The sequence below is a fragment of the Dermacentor albipictus genome, chromosome 4 (assembly GCF_038994185.2).
Source record: "Dermacentor albipictus isolate Rhodes 1998 colony chromosome 4, USDA_Dalb.pri_finalv2, whole genome shotgun sequence".
NCBI lineage: Eukaryota > Metazoa > Arthropoda > Arachnida > Ixodida > Ixodidae > Dermacentor > Dermacentor albipictus.
This window is the reverse complement of record NC_091824.1, coordinates 138,013,269-138,027,779: the sequence shown is the minus strand read 5'-3', so window position 1 is coordinate 138,027,779 and position 14,511 is coordinate 138,013,269. Positions and strand designations below refer to the sequence as shown.

The 14,511-nt window shown below is 42.4% G+C and overlaps 1 protein-coding gene across 1 annotated transcript in view; it reads right to left on the bottom strand.

The window, feature by feature from the left end:
- LOC135895791 (glycoprotein antigen BM86-like) overlaps window positions 1-14,511 on the bottom strand; it is a 75,883-nt gene that overhangs the window by 57,215 nt on the left and 4,157 nt on the right. The window contains exons 5-11 of the mRNA XM_065423955.2: window positions 13,950-14,057; window positions 12,055-12,117; window positions 11,712-11,843; window positions 10,511-10,636; window positions 3,903-4,013; window positions 1,647-1,726; window positions 474-526 (exon numbers count right to left, since the gene is read on the bottom strand). Coding sequence (XP_065280027.1) covers window positions 474-526; window positions 1,647-1,726; window positions 3,903-4,013; window positions 10,511-10,636; window positions 11,712-11,843; window positions 12,055-12,117; window positions 13,950-14,057 — 673 coding nt within the window. The remainder of the gene's footprint in view (window positions 1-473; window positions 527-1,646; window positions 1,727-3,902; window positions 4,014-10,510; window positions 10,637-11,711; window positions 11,844-12,054; window positions 12,118-13,949; window positions 14,058-14,511) is intronic.

Sequence of the window (14,511 nt, the reverse complement as noted above, 5' to 3'; positions counted from 1 at the left end):
CGGGCAAACTAAAGCCTGGGGCAGGGTTTGTGACGCAACGTGAACGCCCAACTTCGCCTTGCCTGATGAAATACTAGTCCTCATTCATTTACGACATATTCTGCACTAGGTGAGCTTTGTTTCTTTTTTTTTTGATGTTCGCCCTAGAATACTAGGCAATTAGTTCATTGTCCAGCTCTCTAGGAATCGCGACTTCACACTGAGTAGTTAATGTGTTGACAACTATCCAAATGACCCAATTTTTGTTTTATTGCTCTTTAAAAAATTTTACTGGTACCGCAAGTTCATATTTATTTATCTCCTTTCCATTCGTACTTTGAAGTTATCAGCAAAAGTTTGGAGTTGTGGCCATAATGTCATCTACCACAATTACTGCATGCACACGCAGTGGGAGGCAAAGCAAAGAAACACTCAAGAAGCGGCAAGTTTTTTCGCACCCGGAACTAGATACCACACATAAATTGGCTGATTACCTGCAATTCAGGATGTCCACTTGGACCAAGTCACGACCGAATGCCGTTTTCATCTTGAAATAGAACAAACGTACATTAGTTTAGTCGCCCACTTGAAGGAGTGAAAAGTACAGCCAGGGTGGTGAGAAACATTCAAATAAATCGTGCACTTGACCAGAGCGTTGTTATCGTACAGCGTTCTAAGGTACAAATTGTGCATATACAACTACGACAAAGGTGCGCGGGAAGATGTAGACTTGAAATGGTCAACAGTGGCCGAACAAGTGGAGCCCGGGTTTCCACAACGGTACTTGTCTTCGACGGGCACAAGGGCACTTGATGTTCCGTTGTCACTGCATGGCGAAGACCATTCCCCTTGTCGAAACGCTGGCTCCAGCACGACATCACTCACTCGTTTACCGTTGAATATACTACATACTCTGCTCATTGTATCGGCCAGATGACACAAACATCGCATAGAAGCAGAAATAAAAAAAAATCGACATTTTCTTAACGAAATAACCAAATGTCCATGGACTGTCATGGTTGTTCTCAGAGTTTACCTTCAAACCAAAGTAAAAGGCTACCGATGAAGGGCAAAAAAAAAAGGAAAGAAAAGAGAGAGCCGCTCTCAGGTGACCTTATTTGGAAATGTGATGCAACAAAACTCCATGCATAACTGGCGCGCATGTTCTGAGCAAGAAAACTAATCATCCTAGTTTCGCATTGACAGACTTGGAAACCAGGGAATAAAAAAGAGCGTGTACATACACTTAATATACATACATATATCCATACTGAGCGTTGTAAGTCGGAGATTTTTGCAGTCTCTGTATTTGTTAGTTATTATTCGTGTTCTAAATATGTTTTTAACAAGAAAATTTATTTGTTATCCTGGTATGACATCTTGTTTTATTTATGCTTAATGGTAGTTTGTAACAGTGTCAGTGCATAGAAGCATGATCTAAAAGATGATGTATGCAACAACCCTCTTTGGTGATGCGTACTCTGACTCTTTGAACTTGCTCTAGATGCAACGTTTTGCATTCGTGTCTGCCGCTTGTTGAGTTCCACTATGGAGGATTCAGATGCGTCTAATTTTTGAGCTCATTTAAATGCATACATAATGCTGGAGACGTATTGCGCAAATGTCCACAGAAAAAGGCGTCCGTCCATGCAAAGACGTCTACATACCGCTTTCTGAACAGTGCCATGACATTCTTTCGCATCCAGAGACCCGTTAGTTTTGAAGGAAACAATGTAGTAATATCCCTCTGAAAGAGAAAGAGCCCACATAATGGCCATCTTGTTGTCTGCGTTTTGCTGTGACACATGCAAGGCATTGCCCATAGTTTAACAGAGAAGAAGAAGAAGAAACTTTAGTAAAGAATAGTCCGGCAGTTCTTGATGTGGTGGCGTCAGGTGACGGCTCGAAGAAAGAAAAATATTGCAAAGTGTGACACAAATGGATTGTGACGAAAACAGAATGTTGCAAAGATTAGCCGCCAGCTTTATATGATATTATTATTTCTTAATCTTCAGGTAGTTGACGATTTATAGCACGGCTCTGAATTTTATCGCTACCTTTGGTATTTCGAAAAAAAAAAGGCAGTCTTTTCATCTCTTTTTGCTCACAAAAAATTATGTATTAGAAGCACAATTCCGCAACAAATTCTTTTTATTCTTATTTTCATAGCCGAAATAGTTGCTGGTTTGTTGCTGCACAATTATGCCACAAGTAAGCGACAAAAACTAGAGGAACTGAAGGCCTTGGTGTTTTGTTAATTGCAACCATATGAAGCAAACTGACAGCGAAGCCAGAGAATGCCTGGAGATAATAAAATGTTCCGTTTGAATAGAAACGTAGAAATGGCAATGAAATAGCAAAGTATCACAGGTCGCCGCACCCACATCCTTCGGATTACGTGTGTGGTGATTCTACAATAGACTATGGGCGGCCGCCTTCCTGCCAACTTTACAGAATATTTGTGTACATGTGCAAGATTAGCCCTGGGTGCATTAGCCAACGCCACTCAGGTCCATGGTGGCGGATCTGGAACATCCTTTCATCAGCAAGCCTGATATACAGCACGTGAACTCAGGCGTCAACAACTGGTAAACAAATCCTCGTGTACTACTTCATGGCACGAAGACTGTCAAATCTGAGGGCCTCGCTATTTAGCGAGCTCAAGGAGGTAGTAAGGATCGGTCTAGATTTGTTACAACCGTATGAAGGAGACCGAAGATCAAGGCAATAACAACGTAGGAGGTACTAATTGCTCTTCTGCTTACTGAATTGTAGACATACTCAATAAAAGTGTAAAGAAAGCGTGCGAAAAGCCTTGGTGCAGATGGGAGCCGTGCCAACGTCCTCCGCATTACCCGTAATTACCAAAAGTGGTTTATATTTGATCTCCGACAATAGAAAAATGACAGGGAGTCCTCGCTCTACAATTTACAAGGTTGTCCAGTCTTAGTACGAACACGGTGCAACGTGGTCGCACATCGAAGCTAAACGGTGCAAGCGCACATGGGTTTGGAGGTGTGGCTTCGCGTCGTGTGTCGTCTGCTAAATCATGGCACGCTGCCGCACTTTAGCAGAAAGCACGAAGCCCCGCCTCCAAGAACCGCGTGCGCCTGCGCCGCTTAGCTTTCATGCGCGGCGGCACCGGGTGCGCTGGCGCCCCGCAGAGCACGGCCACGCTGCGCCGTGTTCGTAGTAAGTGTGAACAACCCTGCACAGTCTCGTGTTCAAGATCTAGTATCAGAGTAACACAACGCTCGCTGCTTTACTAAACACACGTCTGACCAGCGACTTCACAGAAAAAAAGCGCTACAGCTATGCGCTATATCACGTGAAAGCGTTGTTTTCGGCATACATCCACAGGAATAGGCTCTAATCGGATGCGCTATTCGTAACGAATCATCTCTTCGTTGACATTTGCTAAGTGAGTAAAAATATTTGTATTAACTTCAGTGGTTCATGGGGAAAAACAAAGGAAGTCAAGAGATAAATGATTGAACATATGCCAGTCAAAAATATTTCTTGTGAGGTACGATGAATGATTTGGAAAGGGAGATACCATATATCGATAGAGTTCATTTATAGCGCTGATTGCGACTGTACCTGTAGGAACTTGACTGGCTCTCAGAATAAGATGAGATATTCCTCAAGAAAGGATTTAAACCGAGCTTGTTCTTACATATTACGTAACTTTTAGCGATCTACGTGAGAGACGAGACGGGACTAGATAAACACGAGCTCAGACTATTAATAGTTACAATATTTGTATATAGGAACGCAATATAGCGCAAACGCAAACTCTGTTCTTCTAGTCTAGTCTCATTCTTCACGCCGCTGCCAGGTAGTGACATTGGAGACGGTTAAGTTGTTTTCTACCATTTCAGGTATTCACTTCATGTATAATATTTAAAAGAAACATGTTTTACCTAGTTCGCATCCTGCATTTCGGTACGGCCACGGACAGTTGCACTGCTCTTTTCCGAGGTAGATCCCACAGTATGCGTTCCTCAGGAGGCATTTCTTATCCCTGCATCTATCTAAAGGAACAAACAGATGCGTATGATAATTTTTCTAGATAGAAAGAGAGAGAGAGAGTGAAGTGATCTGAGAAAGGGCAGGGAGGTTTGCCAGGCTGGGCACAGTTAGCTGCCCGCTCTAGGGAAGAGGGAAAGAGGCTGAAGTATGAGCAGCAAAAGAGAAAGAAAACGCTCAATGCACGCACGCGCACGCTGAAGCGCTCATCGTTTAGTCACAAGCAGTGATGTAGGGAAGTGCACCTCAAGAATCAAAGCAACGCTTTTATGGCTTTGCGCATCGCAGACGCACGAGGTCACGGTCACGGGACCTTCTCTCCTGCAAAAGGCCCGTCACCTAATTTCTCGAAGACGGCTGAAGAGAAAGCCTTCGGTTTTCGTGTGGTGGACAGCCACGCAGTAGGTGCTTTCATGTTTTTTTCATCAGTGCCACATGTGTTAAAGTGGGCGCTGACCGCTATTCCGTTCAGTAATGAATAGGTGTTCGTACAGAAACGCCTATTCGCACGGCGCACAGTATAAGGTTACCTCACGCCGAGTAAGACCAGTTTAAAGTTATAGTTTTATGTATGGCCCCATGGCGTGAGGGCACTGGTTGGTGAACCGTATACCAGTTCACGAGTGTGGGATAATCTATAGGTAGAGAAGCGGCGATATTTAAGAACCCTGCTTGCAGCGAGAACATATCGACCTGTATCACCGTCCAAAACAGCGCTCTGTCCTTTCGACCCCTTTTCTTCTTATTTTTGAGCAGCTTTACAACACATCATATCAAGAGAACAAACAAGGTGAACAGTGCTACAGTAACAGTAATGGGAAGTCTGTTGTACACATCTGCGGCCAAAACTTGCGCAGCTGCCCGCAGAAGTTTCCGGAAGATGTATAAGTGCTGTAAAATGTATTATTTGTGCTGCACATGGACGCTGGCGGAGTTGTGAGAGATTTACGCAGTTCCTTCCTCAGTTGGTGGGGGTTGTGGCTAGTCAGCGAAAAATTCATTTTCGGCAACGTTAGATATACTCTGGATATGCCGTAAGACAAATAGTCTTCAAAAACGTACCTAATAATTTGACGCAAAACTAACCACCTTTATCCTTCCTTCGCGCACACAAACGAAAAAAAAAACTTTAGGAGAGTAGAATTTTGGGCCGTTTGATAACGCAGATTTTGTTTGATAGCGCGATAGATGGGGGCCAAAGGCAGGCGAGACAGACGGTTGGGTAACCACAGCTAAGCTGGTTCATTTACATCTCTTGTTTGATTATGCCTCATGGGCCAATTGTGCGCAGTTTACGGCGTACACAAGATTCCCCCTTATCACTTTTCACAATAAAATTGTGCACGAATTTTGTATGCAATTTTTGTGATCTCACTTTGTGTTTTGCACTTGCTCTTTTTGTTGCTAGTTTGAGAGTGTCTTGCGCATGCGCGTATGGTCCTGCTGCACCTAATATTTCCAATAAACATTTATAGTTGTTAGTAGAGCTTGTACCGTTTGTCTCGCCTGCCTTTGTCCGGTCTATTGCGCTTTTCACCGTAGTAAAATAAACAAACGCACAAACCTGACTACAATGAATTAGGGTTTGTGGACAGATACATTTCATAAGTCGATATTGTAGTATCTGCTTGAAACAAGCCTCGAGGTTGTCATGTAATATGATTTTCCGTTATTCTGATGTGTGGCAACCTAGGCGAATAAACAGTAAGAAAAAGAAAGCTTTAAGGTGCCTTTCAGTTGTGGATCTGGTGTCGTGCATGTGGCCAGGACGCGAGGACATAACTTCTTAAGATCACTATCCGAGTGCAGTAAATTAGGTGACCGCAATAGGCGTCGGCAACATATGAAACACTTGCAGCATCCCACAGCAAGCTGCTGGAGAAAGTTTCACCTCATTGTAAGCACACCATCGCCATTACATTGCGTGACGTACTGTTGACTGTAAAGTTTTTAGGTGCACAGGAACGCGTATATGTGCCTTTGGCGGAAGGGTGCATACTCATGTTTTCGGGTGAAAGTCGCCAAGCACTTCGGGACTTCTCAATGGAGTACGAGGACGTTGATATCAGACCGGCAAACTGCAGCGCCTGTCCGATTTGTGAACTGAATACACGAAGGCCCATGTAGGGGAAATTTTGATGTTTTTTTCACTTACTATAGATAGATTTTTTTTTGCGTGAAGAAAGAATTGCTTTTTTTATTTGTAATATTTGTATCTGCGGTAAGAATTAACAAAATTACTCTCGCACCATTGCTATACGCTGGTTGTGGTTTGTAGACACGTTTAGCGAAAACTGAAACGGGCATCTGGAAGAATGCAATGTCTTTATATACGCGCGTTTTTGCATGGAACAAGCTCAGATGTAGCAGGTCCGAGTCTCGCTTCTTATGGCACTCTGTGAAACAGCCAGCATTGTAGAGATTGTGACTTCAGCCTTACGATTTGGGATTGACCTTTTCTCAGTAACTCTAAGCTTACTAAAAGAACACAATCCTCCTCCGCTTGGCCCCAGCGGGAAACTTGTTTCGGCTGAAGTGATGTACAAAGTGCCAGACCAATTGGAGAATCGTCCACTATCAGAACTAAAAGCCCTAGGCTAGTGCTCCCAAAGAATATTTTCGCTACTAAAATTTATGTGGTATGTAGGCCTTCACGATATACTTTAGGAATGCCGCGCCCTAATGTTTTAAAGTGCACGCGATTTGTTTTTGCTCGTACCTCTCTCTCCCTCTCTCTCTCACTTCCGCCCTCTTTCTCTTTTTATCCCCTACCCCTCCCCCCGCGCCAACAGGAACTACCTCTGGTTAACCTTCCTGCCTTTCTGTGCATGCTTTCTCTCTCTTGCTTCGGCTGACTGGAAACATTTTAACGAATCTACTCATTTATCACGGGATTTTATACACGATTTTAGCATTTTTTTTCCAACTGCTTGGAGAGAAGCTATCGGAATCCCAATTTCGAATCAGGGTAAAGGGCCATCCTCAGTAACAAGTTGCCGCTCAATAGCTTTTACCAGTTGCCGTGCAGTCATTTGAAAATATGTTAAATCGCAATCTCGCACACTTCTTGGAATTCAGCTAATCATTTCATCCATACCAATGAGATTTCCGACAAGGGCAGTCGACGAACAGCAACCTCGTGTGCGTCGAGGCTAATATTCATGATGCACTTCTTTATAAACAATAATATTGTCGGTTTTCCTTGGCATGGACAAGGCGTAGGACATCACGTTGCACTACGGGATCCTGCGGGACCTGTCAGGAATGGGTTTTCGTGGAAACACGTTCACCGTTATTGAGATCTAATTATCAGAGCCGGAAATACCGTGTTCGAATCGGTAACGTTTTATCCAAGCCATTTACAAAGGGAACCGTGGTACTGCAGAGAGAGGTACTTAGCTGTACGTTTATAATTATAGATATGAATTCCTTACGGTCAACAATTCCACTAAGCATGTTTTATTGTTTATACGTTGACGACATCTGAAGATGGAGTTCATATCGTGAAGCCTCGCTGTCTGTGAGCGACACGTTCAACTTGGCCTAAGCAAAGTGACAAAATAGGCTAACGAAAATGAGTTTTAAGTTTAGACTCAAAAGTTTACACTCACGCCCTTCATTCAAGAAAGATAGCCCTGGCCCAAGAACCCAATACAATATCAAACTCGACGGACAGCGCTTGCTTCAGAACACGGAGCACAAGTTTTAAGGCGTTATACTCGACTCATCACCCACATTAAGTACAAAGTTAAATGCCTGAAAACAGTCGGCCTACTAAACATTTATCACACAAAACATGGGGCAGTGACATAAAGTACGTAACAAACCTGTATAAAAGCCTTGTACGATCACACTTGCATTACGGCGTTGAGGTGTAGAACTCTACCGCACCGACTGCGTTAAGGATATTTGATCCTGTACTCCAAATAGGAACGCGTCTCGCCACAGGCGCATTCAGGACAAGTCCTATAGAAAGCCTATACGTAGAGTTAACTGAGTGGTCACTGTCCTTGCACAGATTATATTCTAGCTTCCCAATATTATCCTAAAATATATTAAAACCATGAACATATTTGTTACACAAACGTAAGTGACATGACGGGTGCCACACTGTTTCCTAACCGACACAGAGTGAGAGAGCCCTTCTCTTTTTGCGTAAGGAAGCTCAGTGAACGAATTGGTCTCCCTCTTCTAGAATATCATCTAATGCTTTCAGCGGAGCGCTTGCCGCCCTGGCGGGGACAGAAAATCAAATGTGACACATTGTTTACTGAAGTCAACAAACACGCCCCAGAGGCACATATTAAGATGCAGTTTCTAGAACTTCAAGGCGAAATACTGATGCCTGGTCTGACAGTGACGTATATCACACGCAGGTTTATCTTATGCAGCACTGAGACCATCTTTCTCGGAATCCGTTGTTCTGCCCACTGAAAGAAATATTTTTTACGACTGTGACATACCCAGTACTGTCGACTGCTAAATGTATTAAGGAAATGAAGATACAAAAAGGCATTATTCAGACTGACTCTTAAGGTGTTGTAAGATCCTTAAGTTGATTTTATAAAAAGTAAAAATCCGGCACTAACTGACCTTTATTGACTACTGTGTACAGCATACACGTCTAATAACCATGTCACAGAATGCTGCGTTCCTGGGCATATAGGCATCGATGGGAATATGCTTGCTGACGAAAACGCTGCATCAATAGCAACAAAATGCACTGACTGATTTATATTGCTCCCTCCCACAGATTTGAAACATTTCACACGGAAAAAAGCCTTAGGAAATATTGGCAATGCTTATGCGATCCTGAAACATCCAATAAGCTGCATGTCGTTCAACAACATTTATGAAATTGGCCGCTCAAATGATAAATACCATGAACCGAGGTCTCCATCGGTCGGTTTATAATCGGCCACAACTATCGCACGCACTCGTATCTGTGAAATGGTGATGAGTCATCTATGTGTAGTAAGTTTCGCTCGACGTTGATTGTCTTCTACGTGTTGCTGGAAGGTTGTGAATTAGAGGCTCACAGAAAAAAAAACAACACTTTTATTTACCGCATCTTCAAGAAGTTATACCACATCCATCAATCTTTAGACAATAACCCGCTCTTTGACAGTAAATTAGTCTTAACTTTTTTAAGCAATGTCGCACACCCAAACGATGCGTAGCCCAGCCTCTTATGAGAGGTTGCTTCTGCGATAGTAGTATTTAAATCACGTGCTTCTCCACCCTTGCACTCAAGGGCGTGGTTGAGGCGTTAGTTCTACTTGCATATTCTTAAATGTTTATCGTATGATCACTTCGCAACATATATCTTATGATCATTGCACACCTCACTTGTCGTTTTCATAATTTTAGTACATATGTATCTTATGAATTTGTACATCTACTAATTTTAGGTCCGTGTACAGCCGTGTTACATCCTTTTTTCCATGTACAATTGTTAACTCATTGCACCATGTGTTTGGCGCTGTTTGGTCAGAACTGACTGACCCTGGCGCTAATAATAAGCAGTAATCAATCCAGCAAATCAACCTTCAAAGTATGCACACCCGCCGTGGTGGTTTTGTGTCTTCGGCGCTGTGCTGCTAAGCCTGAATGCGCAGTTTCAACTCCCGGCCGGGGCGGCCGCATGTAAATGAGGGAGAAATGGAAAAAAGAAAAAGGAAGGCATGGTCGTGTACCGAGCGCCTGGTGTACGTTAAAGAACCGCAGGTGGCTAACATTACTCCGGAGTTTCCCATTATGGCGTGCCTCATAATCACATTGTGGTTTTGGCACCCAAAACATCAGAATTCAATTACATTAAATTCAATATATGCATTTGAATGAAGCTCCACGAGAATCCTTGGAGTGTTCATCCTTGTTGGAACTACCATGTGCAAAACGTTGCTGCTTGAATCAGAGATCGCGACAAGCTAAGGTGTTTTGCAGAATGACTACGCAGAACACGAAAATCAAGATTTTTCTTGCTTAGGCGTCTCGTTTAGAGTTATGAGCTTAGATTCGGTTTGTCACTAAATTGTGAAAACAGCTAAAGGCGGTTAAAAGACTCACAGGTAAATGATACTCGCACAATGGCACTCGCACTCATTCGCGACTCTCCTGCTTACTTACGCAGTTTTCTGCCATTAAGCATTGTTATAAACGCTCGCTCACGAGAGACACAGAACGTATTAACTTAAGCAAATTCTGCGCAACGAGATTCTGCCTTCTATATAAGGCTATGTTCATGCTGCAAGAGGGTGAGCAAACTATTATTATTCCAAGGGTGGGCCGAGCCCACGAATACGATTATTAGTATTGAAGAGAGAACATCTGAAGGTCCCTGGTGAGCAATTTAACGTTTCTTTAACGCAGCAAAAAGTAGTCGTATCAACGAAGCCCACTCTCAGGTCTTGTCACCGTTAGTTCAATAGCCCAATCCCAATTGAGTGGGCACCCGTGCTGCGGGTTTTTACAAGAACGTATACTTATAGTGAAATCTTACCTGTGCACAATCCGTCAAGTTCATGTTCATTTTCTCTGCAAGAGCAATGTACGGTATTGTTGGAGAGGATATGGCACTCCTGGTCTGCTCGGCACGTTTTCTTTTGCTCATCCGTGCACTCTAGTTCTGTGGAAAATTTCAGCCAGAAATGAAGGTGAGTGGAAGTAATGGCAACGGGTTTTCCACGCGGATATCACTCATTTGACAATGTGATATGTTTCAAGAACAAAAGTGTATCTGTTGATGTCAGGCAGAAGTCACAATTCCGAACAAGATAAAGTAGTCAAGGAAATGGTCGGAACAATATAATTGATCGTCGATGGACAAGTATGAGAAGCCTTAGCTGGGTGTGAATGTAGCGACAAACTAGACATGTCTGAGTGCGAAGATGCCATTTTACATTAATTAATCGCACTTAACTACCACCCGGATAGACCAACACGAAACGGAATCACAATAAAAGCAACTTGTCAGTGAGCATTGATGAACTTATGTACCCCAGAGCTGTTGAGCTCAAAAAAATTTAGAACCATTGACCTCATGCCATAGTGGAAGTAATTACTGTAGAATTCATCCTTTTCCTTCTCTGATTTTCAAAGCATTGGTCACCTAATGAATGAGCCACAAGAATTACTACCAGCGGAAACTTGGAAAAATTTTACAAGGAGTGTAACCTAACCTGACATAACCTAACCTTTAGACTTGCAGCAATCAGCAGGCTAAGTTTTAAGTGGTGTTGGCTGCAGTAAGGTTTAATCTGGATTCACCGCGATAGCTTCTCAGATAATGCGAACGCAGGTTCCGAATAGTAAGACCGATCAGTCACCTAGAACCTTTTCAACAGGCAACTTAATCCAATGGTTTTAAGCAGCATGCCGAGATTCTGGTTGGCCCTTTTTAAGCATCCTTGTAACCTAAAGCATAGTAGGCCAAGCGTAAGTGAACTGCGCTTTATTCTCACGGGAAATGAATAAACATTATTTCGTAATCCCATAAGTCTGCGGCCGTGTACACTACGTACTCTTTTTTTTTTTTGCTGGCAAGCAACAAAAAGAAAAAAAAAGATGAAAGCAAACAAAAGCGGACGCATAAGCAACTTATATATACATTGTAATTGCATTCTAATTATTACCACTTTGAATATGGCATATAAACTGGACCTGCACTAATATATCACTGGATAATCAGCACAAGTAGTTACTTTTGCAGGTGACTCCGTCTTCTGCCACTCCATAGCCTCCCTGGCATTGACATTCAAACGGTCTCGTGTCATTAGGAGTACTTCTGCACCCATGAAGACATAGGCTGTCGGCGTCACTTGTAGAGCAAGCGTCTGTTGAATGCAAAAAATAGCAATACTGAGATAGTAAAGACAATTTATGGCACATGACATTATGCATGAAAACATATTCCTAAAGAATGAAGCACCTGATGCTTAAGAGCTAGTGGTTTTTAAATTAGCGGATGCACTCTTAGGCAAAACTAAAGAAAATACTACACATTTTCTTTTTCGGCTAAGAATAAGAACTCGTCGTAATAAGTACCTTGACACTTTCCCTCCTTTGTCATGATTTTTCCAGGTGAACAATAATATTGCCCAGTTGGCTCTGAAAGGTAGAAACGATTGAAGTATTCTTTTTCATAAAGTAGCAGTAAGAGAGAGAGAGAGAACAGTTAGCAGGCGTGCAGTAGCATACGAGGTTAGAAATTAAGAAAAAGTACTGGTGAAAACAGTAACAAAAGGTATTCGAGATACCTTGTAGACAATGCTGCTAAACACGCCAGAACATAGAAACAGTTGGCAGGTTATTAAGGCAACAAGGTAATAAATATGCGTGCTGGACCAACGTTTAAACAGCATGGAGCGCGTCTGTTTACACAAAAAAGAGCTTCTATTTGATAACGCAGGCATTTGCTCTGAAACACTATCGTGTAGCTTTGCTATCCGTATTCCCTATTACACTCCAATTTATGTGGCCGAACTCATGGCCATATGCTTGGCAGTATACAAAATTCTGAAAAATGTGTCCCTGTGTCCCGAATAATATTGCTTGCAGACTGCCTGTCAGTTCTTATGTCACCAGAAAGCGCAAGTAATTGACTATTGCACCGATCGTTACACTTTTTTTTATTGCACACCATGTTAAAGAAATTCGGTTTTTCTGGGTACCTGGACATTGTGGACTAGCACTTAATGAGATAGCAGACCACTTGGCAAAGGCAGCACTTGGTGGGCCAATGAGTTTTGTACCCGGCCTTACTATGCTAGCGGTAACAAGATTTCGGAGGCGACAAGTACTAGTTAGAAAAAATGAGCCCCTTCTTGCTACACCGGATTACGAACATTTAGCGTTCCCCTGGAATTTCCGGTCTTGTCCCTATGCGAAGTTTCCATTACACTATTGCAATGTCAAATACCGCAACTAAATCTGTACATGAATAGGCGTGGGTTGGCACCATCGAACCTTTGTGCATCATGGGGAGATATAGAATCACTGGACCATTTCCTCCTGTTCTGCCGAAAATTTAATTGCGAAAGAAAGACCTACTTAAATAAGCCCCTATCGCGTATGGGCCTTCCTCTCTGTGATTAACATTTTATATTTATGGGAAGTACCCTAGGCCTAGACCAAAAGGATGTGTGTCATATTGTACATGAGTACGCCATTGCGACTGGGATATTCTCATCTTAAGCACATTTTCCTCATTATTAGCACTGAATCGCGTTATTTTCGTAATATAGCATCTTCGTGATATTAGACATGACCACTATTCAAGAAGCGGAAAGAGAAATTAATTGATAATTACTACTATTTAAGTATGAAGAGTACAGATCAGTAAATTAACAAAAATTAACAGAAATGTTTTCACTGAGAACCATACGGCCAACCCCCCTCCCCCCCCTCCCTAGTGGATACATGCCTAAACTTGAAGGAAGAAAAAGAAGGAAAACGCAGGCGCTGATCAGTCATGATAGTTGACATATAATTGGCGAAGGGCGCCATTCAAGCACAAGTGGTTGCTACGAAAATTTTTCGATATTGCGCAAGTCTTTTGATTGATTTTTCTGCGAAACAGGAAAGAAAACGAATTCACTAGACTTGAAGCTAAGCTAGAATTTAATACTGGCGTTGTGTGGGACAGCAGGGATTTCTCGAGCACTCCCCCCGCCACCAAGTGATAGTAAATACTCTTAATTCAAATCATTTCATATAGCCTCGCAAACCTTACTTTTGCGTTGCTCGGCATTATGAATTTCCACGCGCGACTATTGGTACATCACACGATCATGGGTTCAATTAATAGCTTTAGCGGGGTACTGCCAAAAATTCAGCTTAAGTGATGAAGAAAGAGAGCGAATGCCATTTTTTTTTCGAACATCCGTAATTTACTGCTACAGTGCCCTCTCCTAAAGTCTAAATGCTGAAGCTTGCTGTACCTGTGCAGTTGTTTTCGATCCACCCTTGGCAGCAGCGATTGTCATTCTTCAGTAGTCCTGCTTCGCAAAGTTCAGAGCATGTGTTCGAGGGCTTCAGGCAAGTTGTCACTGAAACACGACCAGGGTTCTCATGAAAATGGTCTAAAATCTGATGATTACTATATTGGTGTCCCGTAAATGAGACATGAATGTTTAATACAGTACTTCATTAATTAATTAATTAATTAATTAATTATTTATTAATTAATTAATTAATTCATACACATGAAACATCTGCCACAGCAGTTTCCAAAAGTGTACGAGTTAATCCACGACAACGTCTCGTGACTTGAGCAATGATTTTCTTTTAGTAGCCTTAAGGGACCATGATAGCAATTTTATTAGATTTAACTATGCATTGCATGTTGAGCCGTATGCTTTCCGTAGCAAGCTGGCGAAATTTCAGGGCGTTTGGTGCGTCAGAAAAATTGAAAATTGTCATGTTTTTATATGTCCCTTAAACCGCACAGCAATCTGTCGACAAAGAAGGGGGATGAAATGAAGTGCACCCTGCGCCGTGTTT